Here is a 20,458-nt window from a genome sequence, read left to right on the forward strand (position 1 = left end):
CAAAATAGATTTAAATAGATGCATTCAATTTATGGGTGGTCGATGGACTGAAAACTCTAACCAAAGAGGAAGAAAATTTCATTTGAATGTGGATCAGGCATTTCCATATGAAATCAAAACAAAATTCAAACGAAGGCGGGTCTATACGAGGGCGTTTCGTATGACAGAATTATTTGCAATGCAAATTGAAATTGTTTTGCATTGAGCCACTCGACGGAGTGCGAGAGAAATCGAAACAAGAAAATAAAAGCCCAAAAATGGTAAATATTCAACTGGACAATTGATATTTATACCAATTACCCAATACGAAAATCTTTTGTAATCGAAGGAAAACGCCAACACACGCAGCCGCAAAATAAATAAAACAACAACCCACTGACCACTGATCGGCCAATCGGTTGTCTTGAATCTGTGTTAGGAAATTAGCAAATATTAGAAGGTGCTTATACCGACCCCAAAGTCACATGAAACCCCATGAAAAACCACCAATCAGGCAAACAGCCACCTCTAGCCAAGCCTTGGCGTCGGACCACGCAAGGGTCAAGTCGAGTGTGAAGTTTTTCCTTTCTGTTGGATGGCGTGATTACACTAGACAACAAGATATGTTAACAACTCGTGTGAAATTGTTATAAAAGTAGTAGTTGGCTTTAACTTTAAAATAACTCAGCAATACTTTTAATGGAAGTCTTCAATATGTATCCTCAACGCTGATTGATTTCATTTGCCTTTACCAACTTTCTTAAAATGAAGTTACAGTTAACAAATTCAAGAAAGTAATTTAACCTTAAAGGAAACCATACATACATAGTTTCTATATCGATTTTTAAACAAATTATTGAATCCCAAATATTTTTGTTTTAGTTATGGCAAGATTGGTTTTTCTTGAAGGTTTTTTACTATTGTTGTTGTTTTGTGTAAGTGTAATTGCAGCTGGGGGGGATCGAAATAAATAAATATTATTTGCCAAGTTGGTCGCCAAGCATTTGGCAAAATGCCAACCAAACTTCTTTTCGTCGTCGTCGTCGTCGTGGTCATATCTTTTCTCGATCTCTTTGGTTGCCCCTGCTGCGCAAGCGCACATTAGGCCGCTGTTTAATAAGTTTTTTTTGTCCTCCTTTTTGTCTTCTGCTTCTAGTTGTTGTTGTTGTTGTTCATACTGATTGCGCTGCGATATGGCCCGGCCCCCGGATCCGGTCTGGGGTTCTCTCTTTTTCTTAGTCTTGGTCTCATCAACAACTTTTTCGCGTAATGAGCTATTATTGTTTTCGACGCGGTTTTTATTGCCTGACCCCCCAGCTGCAGTTAGTAGCAGAAGTTTCCCTGCTTCTCCCCTTCTTATCTGTCTCTCTTTCTCTTTCTCTGTTTCTCTTGTCCTCCTTTTTTTTTTTTTTTTGGCCATATTTGTCGCCTGTGTGTGGCATTCAAGTATTTTGTGTTGCCAAACTTAGATCGGGTTTCGAAATATTGTGTCTCTTTGGTTTGCTAGATGTCTAGATGGTTGGCTAGTTGGTTTGTTTGTCTGTGCGTGAGCCAAACATTAATTGGCTATAATAACTGTTTATGGATATGCAAGAATTCCCAAGAGACTTGGCCCATACGTAAACACAAAGCGAAATGTATCTATTACACCCGCATGTGTACAAATCTAAGTATATATATGTATCGTTTGCAGAAGCACCTTTTGCCACTCTTATGCTGGGCCTTTAGATTGAGATACGTATAACTAAACGATACAGATAACATTCAAATGCTAAGGGTCAGACAAACTCGTAAATAAAACTATTTATAAAGATATACTTTATAATTATCTGAAATACATAGTTAAAGTAGGAGAATCAATCAATTGGCCTGACCAAAGTTAGCTTGTTCCTTTACTTGAATATTTCTCTTTCCCAATAGTAATCTACATATCTCTCTCTTTCTTTCTACTTTCAGGTATGTGTTGTTTGCCATGTCAGAAGAGATGAAAACTAGTTCTAAAATGGTTTGATTTGTCAAATACAAATATTTTCTCTTTATAAACACTTATCAAATTCATTTATATAACAGAAATGAAAACAAAACAACAACCAAACAAAAATTAGAAATATTTTTTCATATTATCAAGCAATTTCCTTCCTGTGTTTATCCCCAAAAACAAAAATCCCCCCTCAAGACACCCACACACACACACCCATACACTTGAACAGAATGAGATTTCTCAGAGTCGAAGTATAATATACGATAAGCAATATCATTTGAAACTAAATTGCTTTTAGTATATGTACAATTACAATGTCGATGTCAATTTTTAGTTCATTGCAGAACAGAAAAACAACAACGAATAAGGAAAAAAAAACACATTTATATAGTTATTTCTTGCTGCTTATTCATTATTTATTATCGTTCATTTAAGATGAATCGTAAAAAGCCATAGCAACAACAACAATAAGACACAGTTGTATGGTCGTCAATTCACATAGATGCATTCTTGTTTCTCACATATGCAACATTTATATAACCGATAAAATCTATTAAAAAAAAACTATGTATATACAAAGATACTTTGTATGGAGTCGCACAATTAAAGCTTAGGCAAAGGTATTTTGTCAATAGAGAAACCGAAAACTGACCCAAACCCAAACAACAACAACAACAGCAACGGCAGCAGCAACCAAGTGATATTTATCGATATAGCCGGCATTTGCTCCATTGTCTTAGAGTCGTTTTTTTTTTTTTCTTTTTAAGGGGAACCCAAAATGTTGCCTTGTTACCCCAAAATGCGTCAAATGACAAATGATTTAAAATTTATTATCGCTTTTGCTGTTGTGCCTGGGCATTGTTGTTAGCTTTTGGGTTAACTTGGCTTTTGCTATGCTTTTTCTATATAGCCTAACACCCTGTATTCTATGGTATATTAACACTTTTATATTTTTCCAGCTATGTATGTATAGATATTTAGATCTATCCATTATAACAATTATTTGGGCTTTGAAGCCATATTATTAACTTTCCTCTTGGCTATACTTTTGACCACGTTCAAGCTAGTTCTTCGTATAATCAATTGTAGAGCAAGCAAATGACAATATTTGACATTTGATCATAATTTTCAGACCGATTTTGCCATAGAGTATATAAGATTCGGCTTCTTGACTCAAAACTACAATCTTTTTCCTTTTTTTTTTTTGTTCCAGGTCAATATAAGAGACAAATGCTTATAAGTATATTTATATATAGATAAATAAATATATATGTAGCTTGCATATATAAATCCAGTTTTGCATGCCGCCTTTTGTTGTTAAAGTTTTTCTTGTTTAGCGAAAGTGAAAATGTGTTTTGGGTTGAAACTTTTGTCATGTGTGTTTCTGTGTGTATACACAATGAAAACTTAGTTTTCATTTTCTCCCGCTTTGGTGTTTAATGCACAAAATAATGATTAATGGTGTGTGTGAACAGTACTTGTAGAAAATAGTGTGGCAGCATATTTTCAGTACGAAAATACCGAAATGTTACCATTTAATTGGTTATGCATATGAAATTGATATGCAATATGATTTAATTGTATGATAGTTAATCCGAAACGCAATATTTTTTTGTATACGGCTTTTCTTGGTTGATTGTTCATTATTTGTTTTTTGTTGCAACCTAATTTGCATAATTTATATACATATAGGGAGGAAAACAAATTGTACAATAATTTACAATTCGTTGATTTTGCCATGCATACAGTTTGCCCATTTTGGCGTTGGGTTAGGGCCGCCAAATAGTAATAACAACAACATGGCCAAGGCAAATAAACAGTTATGTGCATACACTCACACATGCACACACACACACACACATGGACACACTATCAAAATAAACAGTTATGAGTGGGCGTGGCATTTGCATTGAACTTGCATATTAATCAAGCGCATAATTTTGCGAAACGTGAATAACGAGCGATAAAAACTTGGCAAATATAAAATGCAAACAAAAATTCGCACAAATAGTGTCGGAGATGAGATGGTATGTGGAAGGGGATCGGGGCGAGGGGCAACGAACGGCGCGCCGCAAAGGGCTAACTATAATGGCTGCTGGCCAACGAGAATCATTTGCTAAATAGAGATTGGAGTGGGTAAAGGAAGCGGGCAAAAAAATAGCACGTTAGAGAGATAGAGAGTTATGTTGCCTTGTTGTTGGCTGGTTAACCATTGAAAAGGCATTTAGAAAAGTAGCTGCGAAAATTCTATAAACTACAGTGAACACACACAAAACGATTTACCTACTGCATTCTTCCAGAAGTGCAGTTTTTGGTATTTATTTGCAAGCAATATGCAGCCACACTGTTATCCTAGATAGCAGTAAGTGCTGTAGTTTTTATTGTATATTTACTGTTTCAACTATTTGCATATTCAGCGGCTGAATGTTTGTTTATTTCGGAGTTGATTTTCCAGTAAACAGTTTACTTAATGCACGCACTATGGCCAGACGAATGCAAATGCAAAATTACGCATACGCAACGTTGCCCAAAGTTTGTGGTTAGCCATCAAGCCCATCCCAGAACCCAATGAGCCGCTCGCCATACTCTGCCCGTTCGTGTTGCCAGAGTTTGCCTCGCATCACTCTCTTAAATCAGCCAAAAACTCAACATACCCAATAATTTCGATAAATGCCACGCCTACCCATACGCACACACACACACACAGGCACACATATGGAACATAGAGAGCTTGATGCTGCCGCCCATTTTGGTCGCCTCTTCAGCGTTAAATTGGAAGCACTTTAGATTCACATTCAATTAATTAATTTAAGCAAATTGTTTGCTTCAAATTAATTGAATTTGCATTTAATTTGCGCTCACTACAGAGGCACACACACACACACACACAAGTGAGAGAGCAAGAGGTTGATTGAGAGAGTGAGCAAACAGTCTGTCTGTCAGTTTGTCTGTCATTCTAGGCCTACTTAATGTGCTGTCTCTCTCTCTCTCTCTTGCTCTTCCTCTCATCCAAATTGATTGCCAATTTGCACTCTCCTCATCAACGTTAAATTTATTAACTAACTTGCCTGTGTGTGTGTGTGTATGTTTAGAAAACAACAACAATAACGATGCTCACACACACACGCATTCCCAGGAGAATTGGCCAAAGCTTTTCCGCTCCAAATTGCCAAGTTTTCCCATAGTTAACTAGTAAATTGTAATATAATAAGTATATATCAGAGGAAGCCCTCAATAGAATAGCAAAAGGGTTGGTTGGGTATAGGAAATTTTCCATTTTCATTTGTTCACTTTATAGTTTCGGATGGAAAAATAAATTGCTACATATGAATGTAATGGAATATGGTCAAAGAGGTCGGTATGGGGGAAACGTTTTGTGGCAATGAATTAACAATATAATTGAAATATCACTAAAATGTTCGAAAATGTGTGCAATTTTCTCCCCATTATGTAAGTGAGCAAATGAATAATCAACAATTTTGGTAAATGAGCAACAATACATGGAATAGAACAAATGGAAAATTGGTTGAAAATTTATTATTTGTAGTCTCATTAAAAGTGAAATATGATTAAATTGTCCACAACTAAATTTGAATTGTTGAGTTCTCTGAATTCTTTGATTAAATCAAATTAATCTTTGGTTTAATATGGAGAAGGGATTGCTTTATTTTGTTGATGATGATGATAATGAATCAGTTGCACACATTTTGAAATTTTTAATAAAAGAAATTCTTTAGAATCAATGCCAAAAATCTGCTTTAACTTACCTTTTCAATTTGTATTTCCTCTCACACTTATTGGCCCTATATCTCAGCCCTTTACTCGCCTAACCACGCCTAGACGTTTGCTTCAGTTATTCACTGTTATGCGTCAAGCTGCGCGGTGTCTAAAAGACTGAAAACATAAAACCATGCGAAATACGATTTCGAATGGGCAGAAAATAGCGAAAAATCAGAGACAATTTCATCATCACATGTGTAGAAGCCAAAAGGCAAAAAGGGCAAATGTGCAAAGAGACCAAAAAGGGTTAAGTTGACCGTGCGCCATAAGCATGATACACAATAAAAATAATAATAACAAATAATAACACAAATACCTCTACATACAATAATAATTATTATTAATTTTAAGCCAATTAGGGATGCCGGCAATGGGCGGAGGCGCCAGATAAAAAACGAGGCGAATAATTTGCGCTTTTCACACTAATTAAATGCGAATGAGTCGAAAGAGAGGTTGTTGATGATGATGATGATGATGACAATGACAACTGCAACAAGAAGAAGGAGACAAATTAAAGTCGCACTGCTGCGCGAAAATGATTAAAAATGTAAATTTTAATTCAATTTCGTTTGAAAATGGCAAAAATATAAAAAACAAAAGAAGAAGACGAAAAAAAACAAACTAGTAGCTGTAAAGTGGTTTATTGTGAGCCAGAAGCAAAGTCGTACCCAGGATACGCGCACATAGAATGGCGCGGGCCAGGAGCCGCCCTGGGTATGGGGGGAAAAAACTGACGCGACAAACTTTGCCGCAAGCCAGCAAAATGGAAGAGACAAAATACAACAGAAGAAAAAAAAGAGAAGCGAATACAAAAAGAAACTGATAAAGCAGCTAGCCAGAGGGTCGAGCAGGCAGAAGCAAGAAATCTCAAGCAGCAAGAGACAAAATCGAATTTCCTATTTGAAAAGATACGACACAGAAAATATGTTTCCATGCGCTTCAGGAACTTCTTTGAGCTTGGCATTGTCTTAGAAAATTGAAAATTAATTTGAAATGGCAAGCAGATTTTCAACAGAATCCTGAAATAAGAATACATCGGGGTCACCAATTTTTCGAAAACTTTGAAATCAATAGAATTATTTATAAAATTCAAATATCCAAGAAATTTTCCATCAGACAGATGTGAAGCAACGTCGGGGTCACCAAATTCTCAAATGAATAAATTTAGTTGTTGATTTTAGCGACCTTTAAAATTAAAAAGGCAATGTCCTTGGCATTATCTGAACGTTTGGCGTCAAAAGTCAAATAATACAATTTTGTTGAAAATGCAGTTAACTCTGCAGTAATTTTAATAAATATTTAATTAGGCCCCTTATTTTGTTTGCCTTTCCTTTTTGCGTACATACATATATTTAATTTACCAACGCATTGATTTTCCTTTTCCACCATTGGCCACACAGTGTTGTTGTTTTGTTTTTTACATTCATTTGATGGGGTTTATTTATGGTGAATTGCAATATCATTTATGCTTAAATCAAATGCATATTTTCATATTAATTTAAGAGGATTTTTGTTAAACAAAAAACCCAACGACACGCACACACACCCACACAAACACACTATCAAGGAAGAAGTATGTATATATGTACATACATAGAAGAGAGATCTGTTATTTTAATTTGCTTAATGGTTTTTAAATGTTTTATATGCGTTAATTGGCTTGATGCATATTTGGTATTACATATACATAGTTCATTAATTTGATTTGAACGCAGGAAACAGATAGAAGAAGAGCGCAAAGGGAATTAAATTTGTAAATTTATATTGATATTTTATTGAGCGATACCTATCCTTAGTTAAGTGCCGACATTGAGGTTCCCACAAAGGAAATTGTAAAAGGGTGAGAGGAAGAGAGAGACATTGATCAAATCTAATTAATAAAAGTAAAACTAAAGTTATAGTCCATAAGGATAGTCGAAGCCGATTAGACTAAACAACGCTAATATATAGTGTTAAAAAACTTTGTTAGACTTTGAAAGGCTTGTATTTTCATACAAAAGAAATCTGTTGAAACTTTAGCTTAGTTGAAGACTTACCCTTTTTCTGACCTAAGAAAAATATGAACTTGCTTAAAAGGTTTCCATTCTTCATCTTCATCCTTTTACCAATCTTCTTGTCCTTTTGCTGAGTGAAATGAATCTGCAATTCTATTCCATTTTGTGCTTCATCCCGCTCCACCACATCCACATCCCCACCAAGCGACCTACTCTTTCATTTTTATCCCTTTTCTGCATTTTTCTGATGCTGATGCTACTGTTGATGATGATGATGATGATGATGATGATGATGCCCAGGCAGGGCAGGTGTGGATTTAATGCGCGTTAGAAAATAGGAGGGAGACTTCTCACTTTGCTTGCTCTTTTTGCCATCAACGCCAACTGCCAAACACTTTCATCTTTTGCCACAAGGAAAAATGAAAAAGAAACGACGACGACGAAAGGAAAAAAAATGAAGAAAAAAAAGTACTATTGGAGTGTAACAGATCCAGCGGCGAATGCAAATAACTTGTGCAAAAAAAAGAGAGAAAAAAAGCAAGAGAAGCGAAGCGAGGAGAGAAAAAAAGGAAAAAACTGAAACTGTGGCAAGGCTGCTGATGCCGCTGCGGGTAATCAACAAACGTTTATGGATACCACACAGCTTCCGTTCCTGATGATGAACTTGTTGATGATCGCCACCGACTAACGCCACCACCACCACCACCGACACCGCCACCGCCAAAAGCCGTGAGATGCAGTTTGGTTTGTTGCCTGCCCTGCCCGCCCGTTGGTCATTTGTCAGTGGAAGAGAGAGAGAGAGAAAAACAATAAGAAAAAACTTGAAGACAGAGTGAGATATGAAAACAAAACGGGGAGGTAAATGGGTTAGTGGCCAATGTGTGCTGAAATGCTTAAGGGGAGGGGGAGGCAACGAGGGCAGAGGACTCTTTAAATGTGACTTAGAGTGTTAGGTAAATTAAGATGCAGCAAATTGTGTGGATAGCTGCACTCGCTTAGAGGAGGGAGAGAGATAGAGAGAGAAGAAAATTTATGTCTTTTACATTCATTTTTTGAATTCTGAAACAAACCTAACCGATTCTCTCACCGGAGAAACAACGAGAACATATCTGATTGTGATTTTTGAATATATCTATAAAATTTGCATTTATTTTCTGCAATTTACTTTTTATCAAATAAAATGCCAAAGATTTTAAACATTTCTCTTTGAACGGATTGCAAATTATGGAAGACAATTTGATTGCCTTATTTGATAACCCTTTTCAGTTTTTTTTACTCAATTTTTATGTGATTCAATTCGATGCGATGCGATTCGTTTCGATTCGATTCGATTCGATTCCGTTCATTTGATTTCATACTGGCTTATTTTCTCTTTCTCTCTCTTTTTGCTTTCTTCACTAAGACAATAAATATGTAAATTCTGTCGTATGAAGGCCTGGCAAACTTCAGTTAACGCCTGCAACTGTCATTGGGGAAAGGACCTCTTTTCTGTTTGTGTGTGTGAGTTGCAACGCAGCGCACTTTTAACATAAAGAGAGAGAGAGAGAGAGACAAATAGGGGAGTCACACGTGGGCGCTGTCAACATTGCAATTACGAAACAATTTTCGACAGCATATGTTGTACGAATTGCTAAGACTGAAAATAGATCGTCATACCAATGGCAAAAAGATGAATAAAAAAAAGAAGGAATTTTTGTACGAAATAAAAGTTGAAATGCTCTGCTCAGCTGTGTGTGTGTATGTGTGCAGCTATGGCATAAAATTATGCAGATGGTGAAACGATTCAATGCCAAAAATATGTACGTTTTTCAACACCTTTTTCGAGGAACTCACGCTTCATTTGCATGTAACCATGACGCACGACCACCAACCAAGGCAGCCCAAGTAGTCGTAGCGGTAGAAGTAGATAGACAGGGAGTCGAATTTGGAGTCATAGGAAAAGGAAGGAAGGCAACATCAGCACCAGCAACGTCAACCGACAGCGTCAACCGAATGACAACCGCAAAGTAAGACCGCATATATCAGAAATAATAATAACCCCAAAACGACGACGCATAGACGGTTGAGAATGACGATGACGGTGACTACACACACACACGGACACGCACACACACACGGACACGCACACACAGAAGGAGGATGAAGAAACGCATGGGTTGTATGTACATATATATAGGAAACCCAATTGCCAAGTGGTTTTTTGGTAGGATGGATGGATTGGTGGATAGATGGGTGGCATTGGAATTGAATGGAATGGGTTTTAAGGTTGCTTAGGTTGGCTTCACAATTGAATCCTTGCAAATCTATCCTGCTAGTGCTAACGATGCAGGTTGCTGCATATTTTGCCAACTAAAAACCTTTCAACACAGGCAACAAACCATCTATTCATTTTCTGAATGAGGTGGGCAAAAGGGAGGGGATACGAGGAGGAGTCAAGTGTATGGGCAGAATGAGGATTTCAAATGTATGCGATTGAAGTGGATGGGTGGTAAAGGCAAGGTGGTGCTTACCTGAATGAATATCTTGTAATTGTTAGTTACAAAGGTCTCCCTTATGAGACTCAAGGGAGATGATGAAAATGGTTTGATTCAATTCAAGATGTTGTTGTTGTGAAAACTGTGACTAATCAATGGTAAAGTCTTGTAATAGGTGTTTGAAGCTCAATACTAATGGAGATGAAATGAGAAGCCACCCCTCCTTCCTCCCACTATCTCAAATGATTCTTATGTAGTCCTTCAATTGGGTGTTCAATTTGTATATCTATTTTTTGTTTATTCTTTCTCTCTCTCTCTCTCTCTTTATTTACTAATTATAATTTAATTTGTTTATTCCACGCTTTGGCAAATTGAATTTTCACTTTTCTTTTCTCCTTCTCTCTCTCTTGCTACCACTTTAGGTTCTTTGTTTTTGCCATTAGCATAAGAACAAAAACAAAAAAGAAGGAAAAACTTGATGGTGAGAAGTAAAGGAAAGAAGAGAAGAAGAAGGAAAATGGCCAAGTAGATGGAGAGTGTGCATGAGAGCATCAGATGTTAGCGTAGAAAAGAATATTCTGAAATACGACAATAACAGCGAATGAATTACTATATATATACATACATATATAAAGATAGAGAGAGAGAAGAAAGAAGAAAGAAAATATTTATGCAAATTTCATGGGCTACAGAGAAAGAGAGAGTGAGAGAGATAACAAATAAGAACAAAGCGCAGATGATTTCAATTGAATTGACTTGAATGAAAAAAGAAATTGGTCAACTGTGTGACTTAGTAGTCCAACCAACAAATAAATGGAGAAAAAAACTACTAAGCTCTATGCCATCTTCTCTCTGTCTAATCCTTCTCCATAGACTTTATCTTGTTGTAGGTCATGATTTTTATATTCTTCTCAATATGAATTTCAACAGATTTTCTTTTTGTGGGATAGCAATTAAAAATCATCAGATAAACACGTGTCTATCCTAGCAAAGGCACTTCAATTCATTCATTTTATGAACCACTACACATCTGGCACTTAGACAAAGGACAATGTTTGATTGAAAGAGTTACGAGCAAGCTAAGTGCTTTAGCGCTCCTTCACACCACACACACACACACACACACATACACACCATAAGGGACCCAATCCTAACACTATGGTTAGACAATGCGGGCGGTCCCTAGGCACCGAACGACGCCACCAATCGACGACCCAACCGAACCCAATCGTTGTCCGCAAGCCAAACAAACAATGCATCAATCAATAAAGATTTCCGCACCTAATAAGCCGCAGACAAAAGTGTGAGAGAATGACGGCCGGCGGAATAGGAGTAGGAGTAAAAGGAAGTAAGGCTGCTGCTGCAAGAAGCCCCAGTCATCCATTGACGCTGCTAACCAATTAAACGCCAATAGTTGCCATCGATGCCATTGCCAGTGCCAACGCCTTCGCCTTTCGCCTTTGCCTTTGCCACCAGAAAACCAGAAAAGGTGTTAATCGAATTACGACCCCCGAGTTGCTCTAGCTCGTTCTCGCTCTCTTCGACTTTGAATGCGGCTCGCTGCATTGCTGCACTTTCAATGGCGCATGAAGATGGAGTTGGTGTCGATGTTGGTATTGCAGCTGCCTGCCCCTGATGAATGCCCCCGGTCTCCTTCAATGTCGTCGTCGTCATCGTTGTCGTTGCAAGCATTTCCATATTTTCAAATTTGAATTTTCTATTTTGCCGTCAACGTTTTGGAGTAGGACAATTGAGGCACCAGACATCATCGTTTATCAGACACAACTCTCTTTCTCCCTCCCATTCACTTACTCCTATTCCGTCTCTGATTCCAACTCCATCTCCATTTGAATCTTGCTCTCACTCACGTAAAGGAAATTACACACATGTGTGGCTTTACCCAAAAAAAAAAAAAAAAAACAGGAGAAGGAAGATGGAAAGGAACTGAAGCTGTGCAAGAACTCCTCGCAATGTGTCGTCGCTTCGTTTGGCTTGCATGCGTAAAATTTGAAACACGTTAATGTCTGGCTGCATTTTAGCAATTTTGTGGCGCATTCTGCGTTTTGTGTGGCTGGCAAAATGTAAGAGAGTAACATTTGAGACGAGTATAAACCGCTGAATGTGGAATTCCTACTTGATTGTCAGCCAAGTCTAGTCTCCCGGCTCGAAACTACTTCAAAAATGCTGACAAAATATGAAATTTTGACAATATGTAGATAGATATACAAAATTATGATAATTAAGTTGGAGTAAATCTGTTAAATAGAAATACAAATGTGTCCAGAGAACGTTTAAATGGACAATAGGATTTCCCAAGGAAACGATCTTGCAGGTTGTTCCTTTAACTTGTCGGCCTTTCATTCATTGCCATATGTTTGCGATGAGGAACTAACCAATTTTTTTTTTTTGTGTGAAGTCTTACTTTTAGAAATGAATTCACTTCCTTTTCCCTTAACTCTTTTTTCTTTTCCTGCATCTCGAATTTCTATTGCAAGCAGAAGAAAAAGAAGAAGTGGAAGGAAAAAAGTCAGTTCCTTGCCCTGCCGGTCAGTGAATGTATCCTTGTTGGGTGCTGCTCTCTCTCTCTCTCTCTTTCTTACATTTGTTGCACTTTTAGTGTATTTTCGCATTTGCTTTTGCAGGTCGCCTCGTTGTCGGAGGCGGAGTATCCTGTTAAAGGACAAACAGCTGCAGCACATTGTCTTGCACTTAAAGCTTCAATCAAGAAATTTGATCGGCACTTAAAAGCCAGAGTATAAAAAGCATCAGTACTAACCGAGCAAGATAGTTACGGATGATGATGATGGCCGCTGGGGGGAAGGGGGCGAGGGCAATAGAGAGGGAGTTCGAACAACAACAACAAGTGGCTCAACTCTTGACCTGAAAATCATCGGCGCTTTGAACTCTTGAGCGGTACATTGCGGCATTTCCTGCGTCAATTTACACAAAAACAAAAAAAAAGCGATGCAAAAAAAAAAAGAAAAACGAAGCCCAGAATGGAATGCAGGTCATTTGGCTGGTTGAGAGCTTGACTCAACCCTCCCCCCCAAGCGCCTTCAACATATCGAATGCATATATTGAATATATGTATGTACATACATACATATATGTACATATGTATATATATATAGCTAGATATGCATGTAAACCCATCGATCGAAGTGCACGCAAAAATTTCACGGGGGAGGCCATTTCGATAGGTTTTTTTTTGCCTGAATTGAACAGGACACGCACAGGACGCAAAAAGGACAACGGGCGCTACGGACGAGCGAGTCTCGACAATGACTGGCAGCACTTTGTGCCACGCCCAGTTGTGCCACTCAGCGCCCTTATGGCCAGCGACTGACTGCCTTCCATCATCTGATGCTTGTAAGGGAAATAAAATTACGCGAGATATTGAATTACGCGTTTTAAATTAAAAATATTTTCGCGATTGCATTAAACGAAAGGCGAACTAATTAAAGAGGATTGCTCTTGCCATCTCCTTTCCGCCCTCTTTCCCTTGTCCACTCTATCACTTTCTTTCCTACTCATTCCCATTTTCTCTCTCTCCCACTTCATTCGTTTGGCCTGTGTCATCTCTTCGATTCTCAGGCTTTTGAGTCGCCAATGCAATTTGTTAACTGCAAATGAAGTTGAAGTTGTATGTGTGTGTGTGTGTGTGTGTGCGTATGGGTGGTTGTTTTTTTGCAAAAAAGGAACAATTTGTGATGCACATTAAATGAAATCATTTAAGGCCTGTGATCCTGTCAGAACCAACCAACAGGCCATCACAGAGTTATATGAAAGTCAATGTTTTTTTTTTAAATTTACTCCAAATTCAATTACAAATAACTAAACTCCACAAATAACTACTCGAATGGAAGAAATAGAATAGAAATAGAATGTTCATTTGCAGTCCTCGGTAGATGAGTTGTCTAAGTGACCCAGTTATTTGGGCAACTGAACAACGAGGACCCGGGTTCGAATCCCAGGCTAGTGCATGGATGTAGTTTTCGTCTAATTGTAAGCCGAAGGCCTTAGTTGCCAGTGCTTGTAAAATATAGTTAGGTTGATAGTTTACAACTATATCCTATACTTATAACAATAACAATAACAATAGAATGTTCATTTAGGTGGTCCATCTGGATCCTTATCCTAATCCAGAAATTAAAAAAACAATATTTAATGGTTAATTAGAATAGAATAGATATCCTTCAAGTCCTTCTTACTGAGCTTGACCAACAACATTCCAACAGTGTGAACTTCATATTTCGTGTTGTTGTCTACCAAAATATTCCTAATACAAAAATGTTCCCCAAATAGCTGCTTCGATGGAAAGTTTTATTTCGTTTTTGTCCCATTATTATTTATTTTTATTTATTATAATTTGCAATGTGTCAGTTGCCAGTGCCAGAAGACAGAATAAAATGGAAGAAGAATATGCGAATAGACTAGAGGATAGGAAAAAGTGATGTTCAAACATTTTAACGCACAACAGGAAATTGACTTTTCATCGACAGCAATATCAAAAAAAGAAAAAAAAGAAAAACCAAAAAAAGAAAAGATGTAGAAGAAAATGATAGGAGGATGATTATGAAAAAAGAAGAAGTAAAATAAGAATATGGAGGACCATAGATTGTGGGAGGAGAAGGGAGCAATGGCAACTTGAAACTCCCGATGTCCTATGCAAATACTTTCAGACAACTTGCCTTGTGCGGTGTTGCCAGATTGCTTTTGGAAATGCAAAATGCCATGACAGTATTTTCAACGGTGGGAAAGCTGTCAAAAAAGCTTCAGAAACAACTTCCGTTACATGGTTATGGTTAAAAAAGAGGAACCAGAGTAGAAGAAGGAGCAGCAGGAGCAAACAACTAGCATGGCCAAGAGTCGGGGAGAAGATGAGTACAAGGATGAGTAAAAGAAGACCTCCAAAACCTGCGCCCAGCTCAAAAGTTAAGCCATTAGCGAAATGTCCTTTACTTTGCTTATAACGCAATTTTCTGCTTCTTTTTTTCCCTCCATCTCTGTGTTGTGTTGTTGGTTCCGTTGCCTCCCTCTCACCGCTGTTGGCATCGCCGTCGCCCTATCCCATCCTATCCTATCCCATCCTGGTGTCCATTGTCTGTTGCTTCGTTAGCCATAGAGTTTTTGGACACACTACTGGGCGCTAAATGACAACTTCACTGTCAGCATTTTAAACTTTCGCGTTTGTTCATTTTTCGGCGAACCGAAAAACTTTACTGCAACGTTAATGAAGTTGAAGGATTTTTTTGGTTTTGTTTTTATTCTTTTTTCAGTCTTTTGTTTTTTATACACACACACACACACACACATATTGTAAGCGTGTGTGTGTGTGTGTGTTTCGATGACAGTTTTTGGTTTCAGCCCATGCATACATACATACATACATACATAGGTGGCATTGATGTTGGCTTGTAATTAGCAAATGGAAAGTTGATTTTTAACCCCCCCGCAAAAAAAACATTCCAAATAAACTAAAACAAAAACTAATTTGTTCTCAATCCTTTTCTCTTTCTATTTTCAGGTATGTGTATGACAAGTTTTTATCACAAATTTATATATCTAACGTTTGGGGTGAGTGTTGCATCTAGTTCATTATTCTTGACTATTGGGATAATTAATCTCTTTAATCTGCAAACTAAGCTATTTAAGCTTATATATCTTTTAAATGGTCTACAAAAATAAATCACATCACAGAAACTCGAAATGTCAAAACCTCTTTTAGGGCAATTCAGTTACCAAATTTTTGAAAGTCTTGGCCAAATTGTAAAAACGAAGTTTTTTTTTAAAGAGCTGTAAAAAGTTGTCTGAATTCTCTCTTAGAGTCTTGTTCTATACCAAACCCATAGGACAAATCAAATTCAGTTTGCAAATAAGTTAAATAGATTTAGGTCCGATCAAAGATTTTTAGCTCAGTAATTTCAGTAGTTTTGGCTATTAAACCGATTCCTCCTATTCGAATATACCCGGCTGTGACGTATCCTTTTTGTTTGTGGTAATTTCTCGTAACAGTGTCAATATAAATGTCTGCAGGCCATTATGTTAACACTCCTCCGCTCTCTCAACAACAGCAGATAAATTTGAACGAAACATCTTTTGCAGCGTATGCGTAATACAGCAGCCGAAAAAGTAACATTTCCCCTTTTGCCACCATCCCCTACCCCTACCCGGGCCACGACGCACTTTTTAACCTTCAAACATTGAACGATTGTTTCGTCAAGTCTCTCTCTCTCTCTCACTCCGTCTGTCTGTCGTGTGTTGTAAATGCTCTTTCGGTTGGTTGCACGACTCGGGCTCTGCAAAGCGGGGGCGCCATCTCTGCCAGCGTCAACAGCGGCAGCGACATGCGCACGAAAACAAATGGTCTTGCAGTCGCAGCATCGTTCTCTCTCTCTCTCTCTCCATTTCTGTCGGACGTAACAGAGCCGACAGCGCTCTGCTCTCGAGAAGCATTTGCGTTTCGTTCAGTTCGATGTGGCTTCGGGTGGTTGCGGCGAATGGCCAATTTTTACGGCGAATGGGCAAAAACTTACGGCGAATTATCAGCTAAGGCGAATTGACAGTTTTCGCGGCGAGTGTAAATTTGAATTTCGAGGTGAGCGGACGTGCTGTCGGATGAATTTATTTTGGTTTATTTTCGTAAAACGGCTCCGCAACATCTTGATAAAAGCGAATTTTCAAATATTTCAAATATACGAAAACAAAAAATTAATTGTAACGGGTTCTCATGTTGTTTTCTATTGTCGTAGCGAGCAGACGTGCGCTGGATCTGTGTAGGTTGAATTTTTGAATCCCAAAATTTCGACTAGCGGGTGGTCGCCAAAAAGTTAATGTTGTTTTTGTTTTTAAGGAAAGCGGTTGTCGCTCGTCGTACGGTATCCGTTTTTTTTTTTTTTGCTAACAAAAAGCGTTCTCGTCTCAACAACATAATCAACAACAACAACAAAACAAGCAAAGAATTGCAAGAACAGGAAGAAACATATGCGAAAATAATAAAAGAAACAGCGAAAATAAAATATTAAGATGAGATAAAAGTATATACCGCTATTCGTGTGTGTCTCTGTACCGCGTTCCCGTTCCGCGTCTGTCTCCCTCTTACGATTTGTGTGTTTTGTTTTTATCCCCCCATCTGAAAGTGTCGCAAAAAATTGTTTTTAAACAAATTTTTTTTTTTTTTTTTATTAACGAAATACGAAATTTGTCAAGTATGACGACAAAGTCATAGAAAAATATTCAAAAATTTCAAAAAAAAAAAAAATCCAAACCAAAGAAAGAAAAAAATTGATGATGAAAATTTGTTATTTTTTTTCGGGTGCAGTGCTAAATGATAAAAAATAAATAAAGTGTTTTATCCATTAAAACTAAGAAAGAGTGAAAAATAAGAAGAAGAAGGATTAATAAAAGGGATTATCTCTTGCTGGCATTTTCCCTATCGACTACCACTACTTTCTTTACTTTCTAAACAACTCACTACTCTACTCCGTCTATATAAATATATATTTCATCTTTCGCTGTCTCGCCTTGTCGAGGCCCATAAAAAAGCCGCCAAAATTAAGTTCTCAAAGCAAAATCCGCATCACGCATACCGTCACACGGACAACATCTACGACGGTGGCACCGACACCGACGACGACGAATGTCCATTGGAGTCGACCACAATGAATCCCTATGAGTACGAATCCACATTGGATTGTCGAGACGCGGGCGGTGGTCCCGGCCACATCCCGGGCACATTACCCATGACGGGCCGTCAAATGGGCGGCGGCGGAGGCCCTTCAGGTGCCTCCACCTTGCACTTGCATAGCAGCAGTCAACAAACGTTGCAGCATCAAAACCAACAGAATTTGCAAGCCGCCGCAGCGGCAGCAGCTCAGGCTCAGTCATCGCACTATGATTATGAGTATCAACATTTGCCACATCGTCCACCGGATACAACAACAGCAGCAACAACAGCATCAGCAGCAGCAACAACACAACGCACACACGGCAGACAAGGTGAGTGTAAGTGTAAGTGGGATAGAGAGTGAGTGATAGGAGACAAGGTGATTCGACCTGTGACCCCTTCGTGTACCTGCAATCAGGCACAAAGTTTCCTTTCTGATTTCGCATGAAAACGTGTGCTGGAAAAGGAACTCTTCGTACTTCAAATTGTGGCAAGCAGCTGCGATTTTCCTTTTCTTTCCAAAAACAAACTGTTCAAAACTAAAAGAAAAATCATCATAATCAAAAAAATACCAACTATGGGAAAATAGATTAGCCCTAATTAGATGGGAAATTTTTGCTTAAATTAATAAACCTGAAAAGTTAATTAACAAAAGATTTATTTTTATCATCAATTATGTAAAATATTTGACTAAAAAGGTTTTTCGCATTAAAGAGAAGAAAATGTCAAAATGAGAGAACAAAACTCTTGAGAATTCTGTTCAAAAAACAAGATGAGAGATGTTTAATTTCAAATTTAGCAAAAATCTATGCAGCTGAATTAAAAAACTAAAAAGAAAATAGAGAATGGGATACAATTCAAATGCAAAAGTCCTTTTCAATTATATTGAATGACAAAATGTATTATTAACAAAGTGAAACAAAACAAATTAAAAGAAATTGAACAAATTATACGAAAAATTAAATTCGAATGCTGGAAAAATGAAAATGCAAATTAGGAAAATATTTGAACAATCTACAATGATGATTAAGAATGAGAGCCATAGAGAAAGAGAGATAGAGGGAGAGAGAGAGAGAGAGAGAAAGGGCGATATGGGGACCTGTCAAAGTATCTCAGAACAGAATAGAAAAAAAAACCCGAGCCGAGTCGAGAGTTTTAGGAGCTGGATTTATGTGACAAACAGCGGCTTAAATTTAATTTTGGCCCTGACGCGATATAAGAAGAGAGATATAAAAGAGAGAAAGGGCACACACACACAGAGAGAAAGAAAGAAAGCAGGAGGAAAGAGGAAAAACTAACTCTGATATGCAGGCAAAAAGCAAATAAAAACCCAAAAAAATAAATAAGAAAAGACACAAGAGGACAAGGACAGAGAAAAAGAAGAAGAACATGGCAATTGTAACCGAACTCCACTCCACACACACACACACACACACACACACGGAGCCAAAAAACTCGAATGTTGAAGAGTTTTCTTTCTTTGCTTTGCTTTTCCTATTCCCCTCATCCATCCAACTCATCTCATCTTGTTTTTTTTTTCCTTGTTCTGTTTTGTTTGTCGCCGCCAGCCGCAGGCATCGGATTCGGGATTCCCTTAATTTGGTATCCCTTTTTTCGTTTTCTATTGTTAGACTTTCTCTCCGTCTCCCTCCTTTCTCTCTGTCTGGGTATACCTCTTATCGCGTTTTTTATTTTATTAATAAGACAAATAATTGCAAAAAATAAAACAAGTAAAGTAAAATGCACTCAGTCGGAAAAATCATCATTGAGAGCAAAGAGGAAAAACGGGTACAAACGGGTACAGATGGAAGTAAAATTATTAACCCTCTGTTTCGCTCTGTCTCCCTCCCTGGTGAAAATTCAGTTTTCTAATCCTTGAGTCTTTGCTTAATTTTGTTTAATTTATGCAAAATGTTAACTGCCTTTGCGATAAGCAAAACGCTAATTTGTTCAAAGTTTGTCGCAACTTGTGGAAAATGAATGCAAACCGAACCGAACCGAACCGAACTGAACTGAAATGAATGAGTGAATGGAATGAATGAATATTCCATTTGCCGGCTCACTGGGCTATGAAAGTTCAGAGACAGCCGCCCCAAGCCCCGACCAGACCCGCCTCCCACCAGCCAAAAGAGATTAGAATAGGGCTTAAAGTGTTCTTGCTGCTGCTGAGCTGATTATTATATTGAATTTTAATCGAAACAGATTTTGGGTATTAGTTGTGTTAGGTTTAATGAATATACAATTACTTTCGGTAATACTCGCCATTTGCTAATCAGGCCAACAGTCCCCTCTCTCCACCCCCCCTGAACTTGTTTGCGAAATATTTGATGGGAAAATGAATCCACTTGACACTAACAGAGAAAATGCTAAAGGAAAATGAGAATAGTAATGAAATAGAAATAAATCAAAAGTGTAGAGGAAAAACAAACTAAAACAAATCGATGGATAAACAAAAAGAGAAATATAGTTCAATATTAAATAAACAAAAGCGATAGAAATTTCCAAAGTAAAGTAGACCAAAAGTTTATTAGCTAAGAATATTTTTCAAATGTACTTTATTTCTTTTAAACAAAAGCCAACTCTT

General features: G+C 37.7%; 2 protein-coding genes across 4 annotated transcripts in view; both read left to right on the forward strand.

The window, feature by feature from the left end:
• Positions 1-15,981, forward strand: part of LOC137579186 (cytoplasmic polyadenylation element-binding protein) — a 352,744-nt gene extending 336,763 nt beyond the window's left edge. The window contains exons 6-7 of the mRNA XM_068292891.1: positions 15,736-15,785; positions 15,937-15,981. Of these exons, the coding sequence (XP_068148992.1) occupies positions 15,736-15,785; positions 15,937-15,981 (95 nt within the window). The remainder of the gene's footprint in view (positions 1-15,735; positions 15,786-15,936) is intronic.
• Positions 15,982-16,798: 817 nt separating this feature from the next.
• The window catches only part of Ten-m (teneurin transmembrane protein Ten-m), a 160,216-nt gene continuing 156,556 nt past the window's right edge, over positions 16,799-20,458 (forward strand). For all 3 annotated transcript variants that reach the window (XM_068293107.1, XM_068293108.1, XM_068293109.1), the window contains exon 1: positions 16,799-18,206. In XM_068293107.1, the coding sequence (XP_068149208.1) occupies positions 17,870-18,206 (337 nt within the window). In that variant the 5' untranslated portion in view covers positions 16,799-17,869. The remainder of the gene's footprint in view (positions 18,207-20,458) is intronic.

The sequence above is a fragment of the Drosophila tropicalis genome, unplaced genomic scaffold (assembly GCF_018151085.1).
Source record: "Drosophila tropicalis isolate 14030-0801.00 unplaced genomic scaffold, ASM1815108v1 contig_694, whole genome shotgun sequence".
NCBI lineage: Eukaryota > Metazoa > Arthropoda > Insecta > Diptera > Drosophilidae > Drosophila > Drosophila tropicalis.